The sequence below is a fragment of the Sycon ciliatum genome, chromosome 7, assembly GCF_964019385.1.
Source record: "Sycon ciliatum chromosome 7, ocSycCili1.1, whole genome shotgun sequence".
In the NCBI taxonomy this organism is placed as follows: domain Eukaryota; kingdom Metazoa; phylum Porifera; class Calcarea; order Leucosolenida; family Sycettidae; genus Sycon; species Sycon ciliatum.
The window spans coordinates 1,744,623-1,766,803 of record NC_088649.1 but is presented as its reverse complement, the minus strand read 5'-3'; the positions used below and the strand labels follow the sequence as shown (position 1 = coordinate 1,766,803).

General features: G+C 46.1%; 1 protein-coding gene across 1 annotated transcript; it reads right to left on the bottom strand.

Annotated features, from left to right (window-relative positions):
- Positions 1-2,999: 2,999 nt before the first annotated feature.
- Positions 3,000-18,880, bottom strand: LOC135820701 (serine-rich adhesin for platelets-like). Its single transcript, XM_065333706.1, has 6 exons — positions 18,115-18,880; positions 9,970-10,082; positions 7,736-8,466; positions 6,627-6,819; positions 5,558-6,057; positions 3,000-4,332 (listed from the first exon to the last, which is right to left on the bottom strand). The coding sequence occupies exons 1-6, from the start codon at positions 18,543-18,545 to the stop codon at positions 3,853-3,855; spliced, it is 2,448 nt and encodes an 815-aa protein (XP_065189778.1). The 5' UTR covers positions 18,546-18,880; the 3' UTR covers positions 3,000-3,852.
- Positions 18,881-22,181: the final 3,301 nt, after the last annotated feature.

Sequence of the window (22,181 nt, the reverse complement as noted above, 5' to 3'; positions counted from 1 at the left end):
GACGATTGGAGTTTTCAAAAAGGAATCGATCGGTATTTTCGCTCTCACATGCATCCATTGCTCAATCATGCATCATTTGCCTCTATGACAAACTTTGGCCTGCGATTTATTTTGGCCGGTTAGTACCAAGCGGCAAAATCAGCGAAATTAAATCGCCAGCGAAAATTAGTTGATTTTAATACATAATACAGTAATCGGATTTTCTGGCCTTTTTGTAGTAAAACATTGACCTGTTGAGCCAATGAGGTAAAATTATATTCCATACAATGCGATACAATACAATAATACAAAAATAATGTCCTTACCTTGATAGTGTGCTTGTACTTAACTGCTGCTGACGGCCGAATGCATGGTTGCCTGTGGAGCACATTACATAACTTTACAGTCTCCTAAAATACGTATCCTGTCCGATGGCAAAAGAGGCTGCAGATTTAGTTTTTCTGCACATTATCAGCAATGACTACTGGTCTTCAGCAACTTGGGTCTCCTGTAATACGCATCCTGTCTATCCTGTCTACGTTTCCTGGGACCGACGCTGACTCTGCCGATCACGGGCGTTCTGGAGTCGATGGGATCTCTCTTCCGACGTTTCCTGTGACCGGCGCTGAATCGCCCGTTCACGCTTATTTTGGAGTCGACGGGATGTCTATCCTGACATTTCCTGGGACCGGCCGCTGACTCTGCCGATCACGGGCATTCTGGAGTCGATGGGATCTCTCTTCCGACGTTCCCTGTGACCGGCGCTGAATCGCCCGTTCACGCTTATTTTGGAGACGACGGGATCTCTCTTCCAAAGTATGTTTTTGCTGACGCATCCTATCACCTATTCGGCAACTAACGTCCATTCTAATTTCATTTCCTCCTCGTCTCCCTATTTCTTTCCAAATCTCCCTCTACATCAGGGAGTCGTATACATAATACGACGAATATTGTGGCCAGCTGTGTTTGATGGTACGGTACGGGACAGATACGGGAGCCAGCAAATATTGTGGCCAGCTGTTATGTACAATCCTGTAGAGCCTTTGTAGTCACAGATACGGGACAGATACGGATAGCTCCAGGCGTGACACAAGCACACAAACAAACAAACAAACAAATAAATACCAAATTAAAGCTGTGTGGACCCTGGCTAGCGCCAGACGTTACTGAAGTAACGTCTTCTGCATAGCTACGGAAATAAACTGCCACTAGTATGTCTGACGTGTGTTTTTCATAGACGGTATTGCTACTTCTACCCATAGCGTGTTTTTATGATTCATTTGGAGTGCGATACAAATCGTGTGCTGAGCCTGCTGAGGCCTGAGGTGACACTGCGCAACGACAGGTACGAAGCGGAGTTCCCTTGGCTAAAGGTGTCATTGCAAAATGGCCAATCAAGAGACAAAATAGTCAACTGCATGTGGATTGGTTTCACTTTCAGATACATTGTAAGGTTAGGTCTGAACCAGGTAGTACAGTGGTCCCTCTATAATCCGGCACCATTTGTGCCACGAAAATCTGCTGGATTAGGGAGGGTGCTGGATTAACAAATCTGATTTACTGCTGCAATGTGCATGAAGAGGACATTTTGGCTACTGAAAATTGTGCTGGTTTATCGAGGGTGCTGGATTATAAAGTGCCGGATTAGAGAGGGACGACTGTAGTACAATACCTACTGTGATCAGGGACTGCTACAGTGTACGATCATTGTGCAGAGTTGCACATGTGATCAGCGGTCCGCGTATCATGCCGCGTCTCTCTCGAACCAGCTTCGAAAAAGATCGAAATTGTTGAGGGGGTGCTTTGGCACCCAAAGCACCCCCTGCCTACACCCCTGCAGTATTGGATCAGCTATGGGTACTGGATCAGCTATGGGTACTGGATCAGCTATGGGTACTGGATCAGCTATGGGTACTGGATCAGCTACGGGTATTGAATCAGCTATGGGTAACGGATCAGCTATGGGTACTGGATCAGCTATGGGTACCGGATCAGCTATGGACACTGGATCAGCTACGGGTATTGAATCAGCTATGGGTACCGGATCAGCTACGGGTACCGGATCAGCTATGGGCACTGGATCACCTACGGGTACCGGATCAGCTACATGCATCCGATGCATTTAGCTGATCCGGTAGCATGTACATGTAGCTGATCCGGTAGCATGTTTACTGGATCAGCTATGGATACTGGATCAGCTATGGATACTGGATCAGCTATGGATACTGGATCAGCTATGGGTATTGAATCATCAACGGGTACTGGATCAGCTATGGGTACTGAATTGGCTGTGCAGGGTTCTAGCCAAGGGGGGGGGGGGGGGTTGGCACAGCGCAACCCTACTCTGATTGAGCGCTCCCTACTCATTTGTCGACTTTTGTGTCTTTTCATGCCATTCAACGAAAATGCAGTGTCTAGTCACTAATAGAGAGTTCGCAATGTCACATTTGTGTGGGGTGAAGTCGGGGGTTCGCACCAGAGCGTTGCATTTGGCACAGCAAGACACTTTTAGGAAACGGAACAAGGGGTTGCGGGTAACTGTTTCCGCTGCTCCCTCCTCCCCCTTCCCCACTACTATTTTTACCAGGCTAGAACCCTGCTGTGAGTATGAGTAATGAATCAGTATAGTGTCATGGGTATTGAATCAGCTATGGGTATTGAATCAGCTATGGGTATTGAATCAGCTATGGATATTGAATCAGCTACGGGTATTGAATCAGCTATGGGTATTGAATCAGCTATGGGTATTGAATCAGCTATGGGTATTGAATCAGCTATGGGTATTGAATCAGCTACGGGTATTGAATCAGCTATGGGTATTGAATCACCTACGGATATTGAATCAGCTATCAGCTATGGGTATTGAATCAGCTACGGGTATTGTATCAGCTATGGGGATTAAATCAGTCACGGGCACTGGATCAGCTACGGGTATTGGATCAGCTACAGATATTTACTGGATAATAGCTTGTAGCATTTCTCAGCCAGGCATCTGATCAAGCTCCCAGTGACCTGGACAATATGGTTTGGCAAACGCCACACAATAAGGCAGCTGCATGACAAGATGGACAAGATGGACAAGATGGACAAGATGGACAAGGAAAAAGGAAAAAGGAAAAAGGATTCTGTTGAGTGTGATATCTGAGCCAGCTCGCACAAAAGAAAAATGCCATATTGGATAAAACATTATCTTAAAATACTGCAATCTCTTTCTTACTGTCCAAACATAGAGTGTAGCAGAGAGGGGAACAAAGTTATCTGTCATTATCCAAAAACAGTTAGTAGGATGATGTGATGCACTAAGGATTATTATTATTATTATCATGCATTAGACAGATGATGTCATAGAGTAATTATTATGACTCATAACGTTAAGCCAGATGATGTCATACAGTAGTTCGCTGCAAGTATTATTCATGTTCCAATACGTCATAGAACAATACTGAAAAGCAAAGGGTGAATAGGCTGCAGGGTGTAATGCCGTTATCTAGGTATACAAGTGATGCAACACTATTCACTACTGCGGACTTGCACAATGTTGAACGCTTGCATTGCAAACACTGGCAACACTGGCCATACAGCCAGTGTATAGACAGTGATGTTGGTATGACAACTGGCCATACAGCCAGAGCATGTACAGTGTGGTATGGACGAGACAGACCACCTTCGATATTCACAGTTTAGCCTCAGTCTTAGTTTTACATGTATTCCAAACAATACAATGATACATGGCTGGGACAGGCAATGGCCACTTTGCATGGTGATAGCAGGGTTTCTTATAGCAAGAAAAAGAAAAAAAGAAGTCGAAAAGAAAAGAAAAGAAAAAATCTTGCTATACTATTGTTGCCAGACTCAGCTGGGGATCACGTTAACCTACTGAGCTGCCATTGGGTTTGCCACGCCAACGGAGAAAGATGCACTGCGGCGTTTATCCTGCATTTGTTGATGGCCATTGTACGCGGGCAATGACATCCGACGTGTGGTCAGTGAGTGTGTTTCTGCACCATGATTGTGATGCGGGAGAGTTAGAGGTGATTGCGACGCTGGAGGTGCTGGTGCGGACGATGCAGAGGGTGCAAGGTGTGGTGATTTCTTGAATGGTTTAGCACCAAGCAACCTTGTCTTTTGACTTCTGCTGCTGGTAGTGCTGGGGCTGCTGCTGCGGCCTCTACTACTAGTGCCGGTACCACTAGTGCTGTTGGTGGTGATGCTATTCTGCAGAACATCAACGACGTACCTGGTCACCTTGCCCTCCTGGCGTGTACTCGATGACATCATCACCTCTGCTGTTCCAAACTCTCTGGTGACCTGTCGCCGTAGTAACCCCACATGGCGACGTTCCAGTATGCTGATCTGGATTGGCAGGGCGTAAACACAGGAGTGACATCATCCACATCAGTTTAGACCAATGACTGTGATGACGTAATCATGATGTCACATGAGGCAAGAGAGAAAACAGTGGTCACATGGCTGAAGGGGTTTCCCCTGTGATATCCAATGTCGAGACACACAGATACTGAGACAGTAGTGGACATACTAGGCAATGGCAGCGATGTGCCAGACCATAGTTATGGTTGTGACATGTGACACCATACCGCTTACGATAGAGCAGTGTACTGCACTTCTAAACAAACACATACCGTAATGTCGCGTATAAAAGCAGGTACCTACGGCCGTATAAGCCGGGGTTCAAACCATGCTTTTATTCAAGTTATGCTTCTATTCGAAACATGCTTCTACGTCAACATCATCAGTCCGCACTGTGCAGTACATACTGCCACGCACGTACGTGCACGTGTACTTTGCAGGGAGCGGCTTCTATTCAAACCATGCTTCTGTGTCACGACGCGCTTCAAAAATCGGCTTCTACTCGAGTCATGCTTCTATACTGGTCATGCTTCTACAGGTCCTCCCTCGTTAGTAGATAATCTCTGGGTCATCAAAATAGTTATCTTGTAAAGAGACTTATCTTGTAACAGGACTTGCATCTAAAGATGAAATAGGCAGTAATTCGCATTTGCCTGGGCTACCCTCGATACAATATAAATGAGCGACGCTTCAACTCGTTATAAGATGATTGAAAATCTCCAACATAGCTCTTCCTTGGACGAAAAAGATCGTACATATCTACGAATACATAGATATAATACGTTGTGCCGTTCTGCTTTATCCTATGTGTTTTGGTCTTGGTCCTGCATGATCAATTATCTTATACTGAGGGGTTGGCACTCCAGGGACCTGGGAAAGGGTCGTTATAACGAATTTTATGTACTAATGAATTATGTTGTAACCGGACCTGTAAACAGTTGTATAGACCACGTTTCGCCAGGGGATTTCAGATTTCTATTTACTAACGGGGTTTAGGTACTAACCGGACTCGTTATAACGAGGGAGGACCTGTATACAGGTCATGCTTTTATACGCGACACTACGGTATGCACTCACTTGCATGCACGTACCCCCCCCCCCCCCCCCCCCCCATGCACACACCTTTCCCACAGATAACACGCATGCACAAGAGCTCCCAAGTGGAATTAAACGCTTTGATTTCAGCAAGTGGTAATTTTCAACCTCTTACCGTCAGTGTAGCTTTGTCAGTGACATCGGTTTGTTTCATGATGATAGCCAGCTGCTCATTGAACACTGGATCATGTGATATGGGAGTTTGAGCCACCTGCTTGGTTGTCATGGTGCGGAGGGGTTTTCCCTTGTGTAGCTTGCTGTTGCCACTGCTGCTGCCGTGACACACCATATGACATTGGACAATAAAGTGACTCTGAGCGGTGGTAGTCGTGGATACAGTTGCTATGGAATCACAGCTGGATGCTCTGCTCAGTGTTCGTAAAGGATGGGCTTTCTTGCCCGAAGACGATGATGACAATGACGACGACGAGGTAGTAGTCTCTGTTGTCGGAGAGTTTGAACGCGAGTCGGGATCCACAACGAATGACTTTCCCTTGACGACCTGGACATGATAGCTGACCTGGTTGTCAAGGAGACAGCTGTGCATGACGTTGATGCACAGCTGACCTACACACTGCCGATGGTTGTTGTCATGGTGATCCTGAGCATGGCTTGCTGTGGATTGAGTATGTGCCAGGTGTAAATAGAACACAGGATGCAAGGACGATTGTTGGTTGAACATGCATGGGCCAAAGAGGAAGATTTGTTGTTGTTGTTACTTTATTTTACTTCACCAGAATTAGAGGCAGTAGAATGCCTTCTCACTAGACCAGGTCTAGTTCTCACAAATGATGAAGATAAGACAGAAGAAGCAGCTTTGATGTTTGAACATAACAAATAGAACAAAATGAGGAAATTCCGTTCGTATGAGGCTACACATGGACGGCATCTGAATAGGCTTTTCCTTGTAGCTGGTTATGAATCAGAACCGGTATAACATGTGATACCCACGGCGCTCAAACCCTTACTATGTGTGTACTGGTATTCAGTGCACAGAATGCTATGGAATACTAACTCTGAGCGGATCCTACAGTGCACAGAGCGCTATGGAGTACTGACTCTGAGTGGGTCATGCAGTCGATTCATTCTCGTAGACCAATCGGCGACCTTGACTCAACATGGTTGATGAGCAGTGCTTAAAGTAACAATCACTTATCTTACTGTGTCGTAAACATTTGACTCACCAGTTGTAATAATAGTACTTTTCGAATCGAAGCCGTGCGGAGAATCAGTGGTACTTGCACGCTCTGCAGTGCTCAGCGTTTGAGCTAGGCCACCAGCCATAGAAGCGGGCAGCAGATCTGCTATGCGGTTGTCGTCGTCTTGTGGTGATGGCTGGGATGATGTACTTGAGGCGAGTGGAGAATCGAGTACGCTCTACAAATGATACAAAACAAACAGGCAAGACAAAAACACCCAGAACACCATTGAACAATATCTAACGTTACAAACTGTATTAGTGTAAGTGTTAATGTAGGTGGCAGAACCGCCCTTTGCGGGATTTTGTGGACAGAAGATTAACTCTACCATTCACACTTTTACTGCAATGTCATCATCAGAAGTAACCAAAATGAGCACAAGTTAAAGGAAAATAAGAGAATTTCACGGCTCATGTGACACCCAACATATCAGACTGCGTTGTCCACATCTGCAAGAGCACCTTAAATGGTCAAGGTGCAGAGGTAGCTCCAAAGGCGTGGACAACTTGAATGCTCGTTGGGCATCTGGGCTGGAGGTTTGCTAGTAGCCCTGTAAAGATTCTCGTTTCTAGAAAAGTGCATGCGTCTTTATTTGTCAGCTTCTCGGAGTTGGATTTGTCTTACACTCGTTTCATTGCAAATACGAAATGCTTCTGCTAGCAAAATACTTTAAACAGATCGCAAAGCAATCCAGAGCAGAATACACAAGGAGAAGATGGGCATACATTAAATTCAATGTTGCCGGACAATACGTCCACCAGTCTTTACTTCAAATTTAAAAGAAAGGCCCAAAACGTCTTACTAGTCTACGACAGTTACATTTGTCAAACTTGGCAGAAGACTGTTGTTGTACGGATGTAGCTGGCCCGGAGTGTGTCCACATGAAGCACACTACTTGTTCAGTTTACCTGTGCTACTGTGTTTGTGTGATCATGTTGAAACTTTGTTTGCTATCGTATGCACCCCAACAAAGAGACAGGTGGAAAGAAACGCTGCACTGGAGTTGGAGAGTTCTTAGGAAACGTCACTGGTTCGTGGTTCATGTTAAAGATAAAAATTAGAAATCGTATGCACCACAACAGAGCAGCACTTACTTGGTTGGTGTCGTGCATTCCAATCGCGTCCACAACCTCTATCATATTCAGATCCACACTGTCAGTCGGGCTAAACGTCTGCACCTGCTCCAGCGCAAGGGAGAAGCTAACTCTACGCTGTGGTGGCTGGGGACTAGCGTGTATCGGTGGCATGTTTGCAATGGTTTTCTTCAAGATGGACGAGGTTTGTGAAGAGTCTAAGGATGATATCCCGGAGTCAAAAGAGCATCGTGGGCTGTTCAGCCCATACGTGGCTAATTCTGGGCTTGGGGCGGTGAGGTGGGTACTCTGTGATGTGGGTAACGGCTCTCCGGGAGTCCTATCACCCAGGGGCAGGGTGGGTTCACCCTCTCCAGAATGATGTGCGGAATCTCCAGCCGTGGAGTTATCAGGCAATGTCTGTTTTGGATCATCTGCATACAAACTGTTGCTGGTAGAATGGGGAGCAGGGGGTAGTGATGTGTTAGTGGTGTTGCTCGCTAGATAGCGGTCACCTGTGGTGTACGTCGTAGCTTTGAGCAATAGGTATGACGACAGGCTATCATCAGCAGGACTGCCCCGTCCGGTGTCTCTCGAAGTAGCAGCATCAGCATTGCTACACCCTGCATTAGCAGAACTGGCAGCTGTGACTGGAGCACCTGTGTACCATGTGCCAGACATTGCCATGTGATGCTGGCGCAACTCACAATTGTGACCTGTGTGGGCTAGACTGCTGGGGTTTGATGTCCATTCTGTAGAAAGAGAGAGGAGAGAGAGAGAGAGAGAGAGAGAGAGAGAGAGAGAGAGAGAGAGAGAGAGAGAGAGAGAGACAGGGAGAGACAGAGACAGGGAGAGAGAGAGGGCGAGAGAGAGAGAGAGAGAGAGAGAGAGAGAGAGACACAGAGAGAGACACAGAGAGAGAGACAGAGAGAGAGAGAGACAGGGAGGGAGAGACAGGGAGGGAGAGAGAGAGAGAGAGAAACAGAGGCAGAGAGACAGGGAGGGAGAGACAGAGAGAACTAGAAATGAAGGCAGTGACAATAGGCATGATTGTACTGGCCCTGCAGGCTATATTGCGTTACAAACTCAGATGGCGAGCCTAAGGAAATACTATAACATGGAAAATGTAACATCTGGTTTAGTGGGTCGACTCGATCATATAACTTGTGCCTGCATTTTTCCATGTTACAATAATATAGTGCTAAGTTGTAGAATGCGAGTCGTAGTTACTTCTTTGAATTGGTACATAGGGTACTTTCTGATGATGGCTTATGCATGGAAATCTGAGTCACAGTGATGAAATTATAATTTCCCTTCTCGGTGTGCTGATGGGTCAATCCATTCTAGCTGCAGAGTCAATCCATTCTAGCTGCAGAGTAAAAGTGTGTCTATCCATTCTAGCTGCAGAGTCAAAGTGTGTCTGCTCGGGGGAGGGGAGGGGGGGGGGGGGGTAAGGGTCATGAATGAACTTTTTTGTTCCGTGACAATCAATAATGCCAGATGATACCTTTCACAACACTTGGTAAGGTCATGCGTGAGGTGCATTGATGCCCCCTCTCCTTACACACCCTGCCCCAGCCTCGCTCAGCCCGCCCAACCCTGCCCCGGCGTGCCCCAGCCTGTCCCAGTCACTGTAGTCTACAATAAACAAGAAAGATGAGTATTTGGGAATCCATGCTTCACTACACCTACACACATACCACATACCACACACCACATACCACACACCACATACCACATACCACATACCACATACCAGATGGCAGTGCAGATATTCGGTACAGCAAATGTTGTGAGACATCTATAAATGTTAATAAACAAACACACGAAGCACAGAAGCCATATACATTGTAGTCTCAACTAGGCCTTTCATACCATTACGTAACTTTTCAAGTCGAACACAATGGTGATCAATGCCACGGTAAGCAAGTCTACCATTGTATTTAACTTGAAATGTAATGGTACAAACGGCCTAGTCAAAACTATAATTATGGCTTCTGGGCTCCGTGTGTTAGTTTGCTCCCCTCCAGCCAAGCGTCCATTCAACACATTTCATAAACTAAGCATATCTGCGCCTGGATCCTTGAGGGTGGTAGCCTTCCTGTACATGCGGACAACTCGGTCTCACTAATTCTCACTCGAGCCGTGAATTGTTTTCATTAACGACTTGTGGACAGGTGAAGTAATGTGCAGTGAAGTAATGTGCAGTGAAGTAATGTGCAGTGAAGTAATGTGCAGTTAACACTCTCACTTACTGGTACACTCTCTGAGAACTTTCTGCGTGCAGTCGTTACAGACTTGGTTGCCATGGGGACCAACTTGCATGGACATTGTCAGAGCCAAGTCACGGAGCCGACCTCGGATGTATCTACAACATGCAAGCAAGACATACCGATGTGCACACACAGATATGCACACACCGATGTACACACACCGATGTACACACACCGATGTACACACACCGATGTACACACACCGATGTACACATACCGATGTACACACACCGATGTGCACACACCGATGTGCACACACCGATGTACACACACATATCCACACACCGATGTGCACACACATATCCACACACAGATACAAGTACACACAAGACACACCAATATGAACACACAAATATGCATTCAAAACACACATATAGATGAATGTATATCGAGTAGGCAAAAGCAGATCAACAACGCTTCTAACGGATTCATACTTCATTTCGCGTACGGGAAACACATCACGTCCCAGTCTAGTGAGAGGCCAAACAAGTTACCTCAGGTACACTCTTGCCATGCCACATGTTTCCCGACCCCGAAGGCAATGACATGTTTCCCCCCCCCCCCCCCCCCCGAAACCAATGTTCAGGGTGTACTAAAACGGTGTAGAGGGAACCCACTGGAAACCGTTAGCTGGCAGCACGCTGTTGGGGGAAACCCCGCATGCCAGATGACTGAACGCCGCCGGATAAGTGACACACGATTGTATGGCAGCCTGCGCAGGCATGCAAAACACCCTGTTGCACAATTGGCAGTTTTGGTACAGCTGTATGTGGTGGAAATCAGGCATAGTTCTGAGTGAACACTTCATTGATCACGAGGATGGCAATCCACGGTTGGGATTACAGATAATTATTACCATGTTTTGGCAGGGAGCTTTATTGGCTGTTTTCAGCCATGCTAATGGAGGGGTGGCTTGGGGCTCATGGTGGGTTGGCTTGATGCTAAAAGTGGGTTAGCTTGATAGTAATGATGGGTTAGATTGGTGCTAAAAGTGGGTTGGCTCGGTGCTGATACACGAAACGCATAATCATCATCTTGGCACATTGAGTTCCCAGTACCGTGAACTGTCACATGACAAGACTGGTAGCAGTACAAGACGGATAGTAGTTATATGTAGATACTAGATAGTAGTACTATACATACTGTGGGTTGAACTGCCATTACTTCCCTTAGGCAAACATTGCAAATAGATTTTCTTTCCTCAGTGCCCGTATTCAATAGCGGATTCTCTCACATTCCCACCATCTCATGTAGGCTATCAACATATCCGGAAGCATGTTAAAGGTCCTCTGGTGATTTTGCAATAGTCATGTCACATCCAGGTCAGTCCAGCTGGTAACCAGCACGATTTCAGACCAAACAACAACGTGTGTGAGTAACTGTCAGCATACTACTAATAGCACATACCTTACTGGTCCCTAAGGGTATCACGGGCATGGTGGTGGCCTGGCACATGCGAAACTTCCTAAGCTGGGTGTGTTTCTCAACGCAATTATATAGCCGGTGGTAACGCGGACGTGCAAACTTTACCTTACTGGTCAAAGTGTTCGGCCAGGACACCTAGGTGTCACTAAGAGTATGATGAAGTGTTTAGCTACAAACAACTATCTGCACGTTTCTTTTGCGACAGGCCTGGAAACTCCCTTCCCAAGTACTATGCCGAGTGGAGTATTAGTGCTTGGATTGATTTGCAATAGCCCTTGACTGGACTCTGATCCTTACTGAATACTATACGGAGTGGAGAAGTTACTATACGGAGTGGAGAAGTTACTATACGGAGTGGAGAAGTTACTATACGGAGTGGAGAAGTTACTATGCGGAGTGGAGAAGTTACTATGCGGAGTGGAGAAGTTACTATACGGAGTGGAGAAGTTCAGTGTGTTTGATTGTACTAACATCCCTACCTGGACTAACATCCCTACCTGGACTAACATCCCTACCTGGACTAACATCCCTACCTGGACATCCCTACCTGGAACCTGGACAACACTTCCTGGACTAACATAACATTGACAGACAGAACGAGGACATCGTAGTACAACTGGCCGTCAAAGTCACTTCAGTTGACTTCAGTTTACCACAATGCACTGGGTTGACCCATTCCACTTGCACATCACCAACACCACCACCCGCCATCACCAGCATTCTGGCGAACTGAACCCCTGGCTAACTGAACCCCTGGCTAACTGAACCCCTGGCTAACTGAACTACTGGCAAACTGAGCACCTGGCAAACTGAACCACTAGCTAACTGAGCACTTCATCCTGCAGGCTGGCCAGCATCCTCTGGGAAAAGAGCTTAGGTTTCCGGGTGCTTCATGTCTAATTCTGTTACCACTTAGTGGTAATTGCCAGTTGTAGTTTTTAATGTATTCAATATTTATTATTTATTCACTTGCTTCATGATGTGTGTGTTTGTATGTACGTGTGTGTACGTGTGTGTGTGTGTGTGTGTGCCTGTGTGTGTATGTGTGTGTGTGTGTGTGTGTGTGTGTGTGTGTGTGTGTGTGTGTGTGTGTGTGTGTGTGTGTGTGTGTGTGTGTGTGTGTGTGTGAGTGCCTGTGTGTGTGTGTGTGTGTGTGTGCCTGTGTGTGTGTGTGTGTGTGTGTGTGTGTGCGCCTGTGTGTGTGTGTCCGTCTGTGTGTGTGTGAATGTGTGTGCACATGGCTGGGTGTGAACTTATGTGTTTGTACACATGTGTGCACGTGTGTATTTGCTTATTGTGACAGATAAACACCTGATACTCAACAGCTGGCACTGAGAACTGCGTAGTGATGTCACCTCTTGTTCCAGAGGGCCGAGAAGGATGGACCTTACACCTAAGCTGTAAGCTGTTAGCATGTTTTACCTAACTTGTTCCTAAGCTAAAGGATTAGTAGCCACAAGCAAGTGCATGCCAGAAGGGACAGAAGTCAGTCTACACACAAGCTGTTGTTGACGTGGCTTCCGTTGTCATGCTGGTAGGTTTGAAAAGGGAATTTCCCTGTACTATGCCCATGTGTAATTGGCAGAGGGCTAGTGCCATCTCCACCAATTATTTTCCTGGATCTTCCCGTGTCCTACCTAGCCCAAAAGTACTGTAGCCTGCATCTAGCTGTGTCCTAGCCTGGACCTTGCCCAGGCCCTCCGCCTGGACCTTGCCCAGGCCCTCCGCCTGGACCTTGCCCAGGCCCTCCGCCTGGACCTTGCCCAGGCCCTCCGCCTGGACCTTGCCCAGGCCCTCCGCCTGCACCTTGCCCAGGCCCTCCGCCTGAACCCAAACAGGACCCTGCCTGCACCTAGTCTAGAGTCTTAGTCTGGACCTAGCCTGCAACTAGCCTGCATCTATCATGGAATTAGGCTCAGGGATGTAGGCTGGACCTAGCCTGCACAGAGATGTGAATAGCTTGCCCTATTGTTTTGAAAATGGACATTTTGCGACGATTTTCAATTCTCCCCAAATGCGAAATGGCACACACAAGCTTCAGGAACTTGAACGGATTCCGGAAAAAGACACACACATACATACAAGGACACGTTGACTCGCACACACGTTCATACACACTTATGGACACGTTGACACACACACACACACACACACACACACCAACGCAGAGGCACTTAGCGGTGGATGTCAGCTAACATTCCACACATTCATTGTTCTACTCTACCAACGTCCGTTGCGTAAGTAGTAAACATCACAGAATGATCTCTGAGAGTGGGCCAGAGTCTCAGTTCCAAGACCGCGTTGACAGATACGCACTCAACTATCTCCAGTGCGTTCCCCCTCACACACAAGGTGGGAGAGGAATTCCACAAGACCTTGTGTGTGTGTGTGTGTGTGTGTGTGTGTGTGTGTGTGTGTGTGTGTGTGTATGTGTGTCTGGAGAGTATACTTGTAGTCTTTGTAGAATTTTTACTAGTGTAGTAGTAGTAACTAGGGAGAGTCGGTGACCAGCCTATCAGCATAGGTTCAGGGCTGGATTCAGATGGGGGCGCTCGGGCTACTGTCTGCTCCTTTCTCAATGTGCTCACCGTCTCTTGCAGAACATAGGGATCCACTGGAATAAAGTCACATCTTCGCTATGGTCACTTAACAAATTCATTTATCTTGGGCACCCTGTAAGAAGACTGTTGGGAATGCCCAAGTAAAATAATAAAATACAATACAATACACAAAATGATCAGCGAAACTAAGCAACAATGATCGAAAATGCGAAATTGCAAAGGCTGATCGCGGAGCACTACATAAACGGATCTCTTTGCGATTGTTCTCTGCAAGCCAAACGCCTGAAATGGCGACCTATATGTATAATATTGTTAGATCCCAAAGGGTTATCGTTATGATACCATACTGTGCGTCCCCATTCCTCTTGGAACGTGATTCGGAGCAACGGTCACCGAAACCAGCGTTCTTGACAAGAATGAAGGCAAAGTATGTACGGACGTTGATTTTTTGGAGGTGGACAGTATGCAATCACGGCGCATGCAAGTCGTAAAAAGGTTTACACTGACTAGGAGCTAGGCGGTTCCTTGGCACCGACTGTTCATGTGCATCCCGGGTGCACCCCCTCCCCACCAGGTTTCTACACACCCCCCTGAGCCTTCTAGTCCATGTCACAGCAATGTGGCGGTAATATGATTGTGTATCAGGGAGATGACCCTACACACCAACCCAGGGGGACAAAATATGTAAATCTCCAGTGTGTGATCTCCAGTTTAGTAGCAGCTCTTGACCACACTTTAGCTGGACTGGATGGCATAGTAAGATGTTGGAATATGCTAATAACTTCCTACGTAGTTAGTTAGGTGCACTGGCGGCCGTACCTAATACTAATTACTGCAACAGTGGAGAAGTACATTGTATACTTAATACTAGTACTCAGTGGTACTGCTCAGTTGTCCATGATTGCTAAGTACAGCTGGACCTTCCACCTAGTACTACTAGTAGGAGTGTGGAGTTGATGGAAGGACAGATATCAAGTACTTCACTACTTGAGCTGGTTAGACTGATGAACAGGTGCAAACACCCACCACCACATCCACAGCATATTCTAAGATCTCTACCCCTCCCCCCCCCCCCCCCCCCACATATACTATACACATATTCGGCCTCATTTTCTCTGCGCTGCGCTGATGAGTCCACAAAAGATGAGTTCTGTCGGCAGATTGAGTATACACATAATTACATGTATACACTGTTCATCTGGATTCCAATGGTTTCAGAGATCCACAGTTCTCTGCCCAGTGGAAGTGTGGCTACTTGTAGACGAAAGTGGATACCTCTAGAGTGTCAAAGTCACTCATACTCAACAACGATGGACACATTAAACCTGTCCACTGTTCATGTGCATGTAATTATTGCTAAACTCACCATACAGGGGAGACTGCATGTAATTATTGCTAAACTCACCATACAGCAGAGACTGCATGTAATTATTGCTAAACTCACCATACAGCAGAGACTGCATGTAATTATTGCTAAACTCACCATACAGCAGAGACTGCATGTAATTATTGCTAAACTCACCATACAGCAGAGACTGCATGTAATTATTGCTAAACTCACCATACAGCAGAGACTGCATGTAATTATTGCTAAACTCACCATACAGCAGAGACTGCATGTAATTATTGCTAAACTCACCATACAGGGGAGACTGAAATACACTAGTTGATCGTAGCCACACTGAACTTACCCCGGTCCTGTCCTGAACAAAACGAATGGATATCAGTATGAAATTGTGCTTCTTCTCTCCCACCCCCCCCCCCCTTCCCAACGCTTTACGGTAGTTTAGTGAGTATGTACATGTGGCGGAGAGCTGGGGGACGTGCTGGACTTCAGTATTCTACTACTTCCTCCGGAAACAAAAACTTCGTGACATGTAGTCACCTGTAAGTAGTAACTTTACGACTCCTGTTACAGTACAAGGAGTCTAGTCAAATACACACCTTCAAGGCTTTATACTTCTTTTGTAACACAGAGACAGACAGGTGCGTGTACATGTACGTCATGCAGACATTACACATGTACACACACATTACACATGTACACATTCTAAGTCCGTGGCTTCACTAACTAACACCGTTACTAAACCCCACCGTAGTTCTCATTGCACACACCCTAGCTGCCTGATCACCTTCCAACAAGAATTCCTCTACCAAAACTACGTCAAAATGACAGGCACACATTCTTGTCGTTCTGATCCAGTTCATCACCCTCTACTCACATAGTTTCAAATAGTTTGTGTTTCACATAGGGAATATCTATGTACACGTGCTCTAAACATGTATGGTCCTTTGTACATAGTCACAGGTGGTGTCAGGTTTCATACTGACACTGCTGATAAAAAAGAGATTTTTATTTACATTTTGTTCTGGCCAATATCAACATTACAGTGTACATTTTACATGATTGTACTACAGTCATGTACTACATAGTACTACATAGTACTACATAGTACTATGTAGTACTATGTAGTACTATGTAGTACTACATAGTACTACATAGTACTACATAGTACTACATAGTACTATGTAGTATAGTCTATGTAGTACTATGTAGTACTACATAGTACTACATAGTACTACATAGTACTACATAGTACATGTACATGTACTAGTGTTTGTAAAAGGCAGTGTACTACAGTCATGTGTTTGTAAAAGGGAGGAAACTGCAAGGTCAGAGCCAGCGGGGGGGGGGGGGGGGGGGGGGGGGGGGAGCTATGACAATGCCAACTACTTCTGCATCCAGTTTTTATTTGTATTCATACAATAACTGGATCAAAGTGAATCCCGTACTTGTATGGATCCAAGTGGATCCAGTTTTTGCATGAAGCCATGCATTCCCCAGTTCAAGCCGTAGCCCCCCTATTCATTGTCTTTTGTTCCATCACTGGCATTAGTAATAATTATTGCATTACTGGACAGTATTCCATGCTAGCAGCACAATACAATCTTACAGACTATACGTTGAGCTGCTAGTACTAGTACTCGCAATAATATCGTTAGTGCAGCCAATTCCATTACTAACATCCATATAGTCAATAGGACACACACACACCCAGTGCAGTCATTGCCATGCACTGCTTACACACCCGCCAATACCACTGCCTCTGCCTCACACCCGTCACCACCCCTTCAAAAACAACAGCCATCATTGATCATCTACTTCCGCCCAGATCCAGTGATCCAGTAAAACCGCAGCTCTGATATACAGGTACAATTATTAAAGTACGGAGAGAAAAATAGGTTTATACTCTTGGTACTAATAGTAGTGTGGGTGTGGGGCAGACACAACGTCAACAGTGACGGACATGTGCACTGGCACTGGCTCAATCCATGACAGTACGTAGTAGGCAAACAGACACAAACTCCAACGTACAACAATGCCTATGTTAGTATGTACAAGTAACTGTCATACCGCTTTCACCATACATTACCTCCAACAATCATGACTGGCGATAGACTTCAATAGTCTTGACTTTAGCCTTTTGTTTTTAGGACTGGTACTAGTGTGCTGGGTATGACAACATTGTACAGTAATACAACCATGTATATGTATTATGTATCATGTATATGACAGTATGTATTATGAATAAAATACTTTGTGGCCCGAAGTACTATACTGTACATGTATATGTAGTGGCCTAGTACACCACAGTACACCACAGTCCACTGTGCACAGTGCACAGTGGACAGTACACCACAGTGCACAGTGTCAGTGGCAAACGGAACATTTTACAGTTATTTCATATTTTTGTAGTGGCGTACTATTCATGGTATTGAACCACAGCCAGTGGCAAACTGTCGCGCAAGGTTATGTCGTCCGGAGATTGAAGTACGCCAAAGTGAACGACAAGCAAAGACACCGGAAACTGAGCACTGCATACAACACGACCTACATGTCCTTACGACTACTTTGTTCTTGATGTTGTTTCTTCTCAATCTACTCCCCAGGCCCTAGCCATCATGTACGGGCCAGCCTTACCAGTAACAACAGCACTCACAACGCTGCCCCATTATACGCAGGGAAACATGCCGATAACATCATCCAAATTACCATTGTTCCACTTCACTGCTCAGCGGCATTCGCTGCATGAGACAAAGCAAAAGTAATTATTTTCGAATACAGCTAATAATGGCTTACCTGACATTTTGCCGTTCTTCGTCCTGCTGCCTTCGCAATACTCGTAGAATACACCTCCGTTCGTCGTCGCTGAGATGTGAGAAATCCGGTGATGGCGGACGAAGTGGATCCGTACTGCGCGTACTACCGAAGCTTGTAATACTAGAGCCGCCGGGGGAATGTCGTCCAAACATCATCTGGTCATATGGATCACTGAAGGATTCTGTACTGCTCCCAACAAGACCACTACTTACACTGGTAGCAACTGCTCCGTGCGTGCCGATATCCGCCCTGGAGTGTGCTTCTTGCTCCGAGATACCTGCTCTTTCACAATGCTGTGTATTGCGAACGCACGAATTATCGCTAGACCTAGCGACTGTGGAGACGCTACTTTCAGGGTTGTTAGCAACATGGCACATGGCCTCCTCATCCATTGCCATACCCATGCTCATAGTCTAACGCCCTTCACAAGTAATAGTCACTAGTCACTAATACTGATTTTGTGAATAATAGTTCGCTCTAGGTAACACTTCAGCTGGTTCACGATTTCGGACGAACTAGCGGAAATGGAAAGTAGAATCCTGATTCGACCACAGCCAAGAAAATATGAACTGGTCAGCCTGCAAGCTTCCACTCTTCATTTTGTCTTTTTTGATAAGCCTGCGCCAGGCTTTGGCGCGTGAGCATCGAGCAAGTCAGTACTACTACTAGTGAAGGTGTGATCCCAAACTAGACGTGGTCGACGCACCGACCGTCAACGGAGGGGCACTCCAGTCTAGTCTAGCTCTGCGCGGGTCTACATACACTGAACTGTTGTCAGCGTTGAGTGTTGTTACCTTGTCAGGCTAGTGCGGGGCTACTTGGGCTGAGTCACGAGTCTGTCTTGCAGGGCAGACTGGCGCTTTGTGGCAGTGACCGCGTGCAGCGCATGCTTGTGATTGCTGTGCACATTGGCACTGTGCGCAAATAGATTGGTCTTGTACTGTCTTGTAGTTGTAGTACTTGTAGTTGTAGTACTTGTACTAGCACTGCCACTACACGTCTACACTGACTACAGGTGGAATCCTGATAATTCGACTATGGCTTAAACCGAACATACCGCTTAATTAGAAGTTTTTCCAGGACCGATTTCTATCAATACGATTCCCACATAAATATTTCTGATAATTCGAACCTCGAACTGGACATGTCCGATTAAAGGGGAAGTTAAGGCAAAAATCCAAATTTCACCAGTTGTAGTCTTCGGGGTGCTGAGTCGAATGGTCTTGGTCCGAGAAAGCTGAGACGCTCCCTTCCTACTTGAATCCCAATCGAACTCGCGCACTTCCACCGAAACTGGGTGACTGCGCCCTACGAGATGGGGATTTGTATGCAAAATGTCACTAAAAGCGCCATTTCGTTCTTATAAAAGCACGGTTGACCGCGATTGGCCCATATGTTGGAGTCTTTTGGACGCTGAGTCGACTGGTTTTGGTCCGAAAAGGCTGCGATGCAGCGTTCGCCCCTAATTCCCAATCGAACATGGTTGAACAAGCGGTCACGTGCTCCTGCGTACACCAGTCACCTGGTCACCGTGCCTGCAGGGTACAACTTACAGCCTGTTTTGACCTTTTTTGGGTGCGGTCCTGTCACTCGAGTTGAACCTTGGTGTGAAAGTTGTCGCCTGCTGGCGTGGTGACCAGGTGATTTGGGCACCCAGGAGCACGTGACGGCTTCTTCAACCATGTTCGATTGGGAATAAAGGAGGAACGCTGCATCGCAGCCTTTTCGGACCAAAACCAGTCGACTCAGCGTCCAAAAGACTACAACACATGGGCCAATCGCGGTCATCCGTGCTTTTATAAGAACGAAATAGCGCTTTTAGTGACATTTTGCATACAAATCCCCATCTAGTAGGGCGCAGTCACCCAGTTTCGGTGGAAGTGCGCGAGTTCGATTGGGATTCAAGTAGGAAGGGAGCGTCTCAGCTTTCTCGGACCGAGACCATTCGACTCAGCACCCCGAAGACTACAACTGGTGAAATTTTGATTTTTGCCTTAACTTCCCCTTTAATTAGAAGTCCCACAGATTCCACTTACACAGAAAATGTGTGGGATTTGTGCTGATAATTCGAAGTTAGCAAAGTGTAATTCGAAGTTCACTGTACACTGTACTGGTCAGTCCAGTTTGCATGAGCAGTCTGCATGGTCTGTGCCGGTCAGTTCAGTGTCCGTAAAATTTGTGTCTCAGGTCCATAGCGCAACTCTGCGTGACCATAAGAGCATTTTGACATACACATTGAGTTGTGGGTTCATGTTTGGATAATTAGAATGTCCGGATAATTAGAAGTTTTTTCCTGGCATTTTGAGGTTCGAATTATCAGGATTTCACCTGTACTACACAGCATGTACTACTACTAGCACTACTGTCTGTGTGAAGCCACCACCACTGCCACTGGCACTGGTACTGGTGGTACTGCATGCACTAGGCACAGGCGCGCTAGGCACAGGAACTCGGTACAAACTACATTGTAGTAACAGTGTACAGTACTACTAGTACTACTACTGAACAACAAACTAGCGCACCGGGTGCATCATTCACGCTGGAGCTCCGTGCCCGGGCATCGTAGATCTACACGTCTAGTCATGATGACTGTGTGGTCAGTAGTTGTGTTGATGAGTCTGTATTCTATCCAGCTTTAGCTTTTTGTAGCAGAAAGTCTACCTGAGCGCCTTGATTTGATTTAGAACATGTTAAGTTATCCCCTTCTGACGAGTAGGTTGTGTACTTAGTAAAAAAAAATTAAAAATGTTAATACCTCCGCTAAGTTCGGCGTAGATCTCCGATCAGTACAAAAGCCTCTTGTACGGGAAACACGAATTGCACAATGCTGTATATTATGTACATGTATGTATCAATGTATGTATCATGAAATAAATTGAAATTACTGTAAGTATTATTATTCTACATGTATTTTGAAATACAAAAATCAATAAAAAATGCCCGAGTCAAGCTCCGTATGAAGACATCCAAGAAGAAGATTGCCTGATGAGTTTAGCGCTTTTGGGCGTCATTATTTTCTTCTCATTATTTCGCACCAAGTTATTATTTTGTGGTATTCTCTAGCTTCTGTTTGTTTTGCAGTAGTTCTTGTGCAACCCCCCCCCCCCCCCCCACGCACACACATTTTTCGATGCCTAGTTGCAACGCTGACGCCGAGACCTCTGGTCGGTTGAGTTGCTCCCAGCACATCACTCATCAGCACGTCGTCCCTACATCCCCTATGTTTTGTCCTTTTCCTCGTTTCTTTTTGTTCTCCACCTGTATTCCAGTAGGGCTGTGTCAATAGTAAAAATAAAAAAATAAAAAAAGTCCAGCGGGGACGAACCGTACATGTACATGTACAAAGTCATGTACATCGCAATCGAGCTACTTGTACATGTATGTTATGTCGTTGCTGTGTCATCTTCTATGCGCCATGTGCTACTTGATGTACATGTACCAGCCTGCTATGTCGGATACCGCCAACCATGCATCGACGAGGCGCCAGGCGCGAACTGATGGTGGTGGTGGTGAGAAGGAGAGCTCTGTTCCTTTGCGGCCTAGAGAGCATGTGTGGGCAGGCGTGTGTTTACCGCCATATTGCCAGGTGTGTCTTTACCACCATATTTATCAACCAATTTAAATGCTAAAAAAGAAAAAAAAGAGGTAAAAGAGCACAGACAGACATTACCGTACACTGTCATACTGTTATCCAGTACCGATTTAAATTTACCGTACTGGCAAAGAACGACAGCTACATGTATTCACATGTATAAAGGCCCTATTTCTGTACGATGCCCGGGACCGTCCGATACATGTGGTTGCCCAACGAAGCAGACACAGTGACTCTACTACACCTTAGTCTCCAGTAATGATAGCTACCAAATTCTTCATAAACAGGGATGCTTCAGGGCCACACATGCCCGTTGTAGAAAACACTTATGATGTAAAAGACCCTCCCTCAACACTGCTTACCCGAGCGCAATACTGCTTCTTCTTCGCCTGCTCGTGGGTCTTGAGCTGACGCAGGACGTCTGTACGCAACTGCAGGGTTGCCTTCGGGTGTG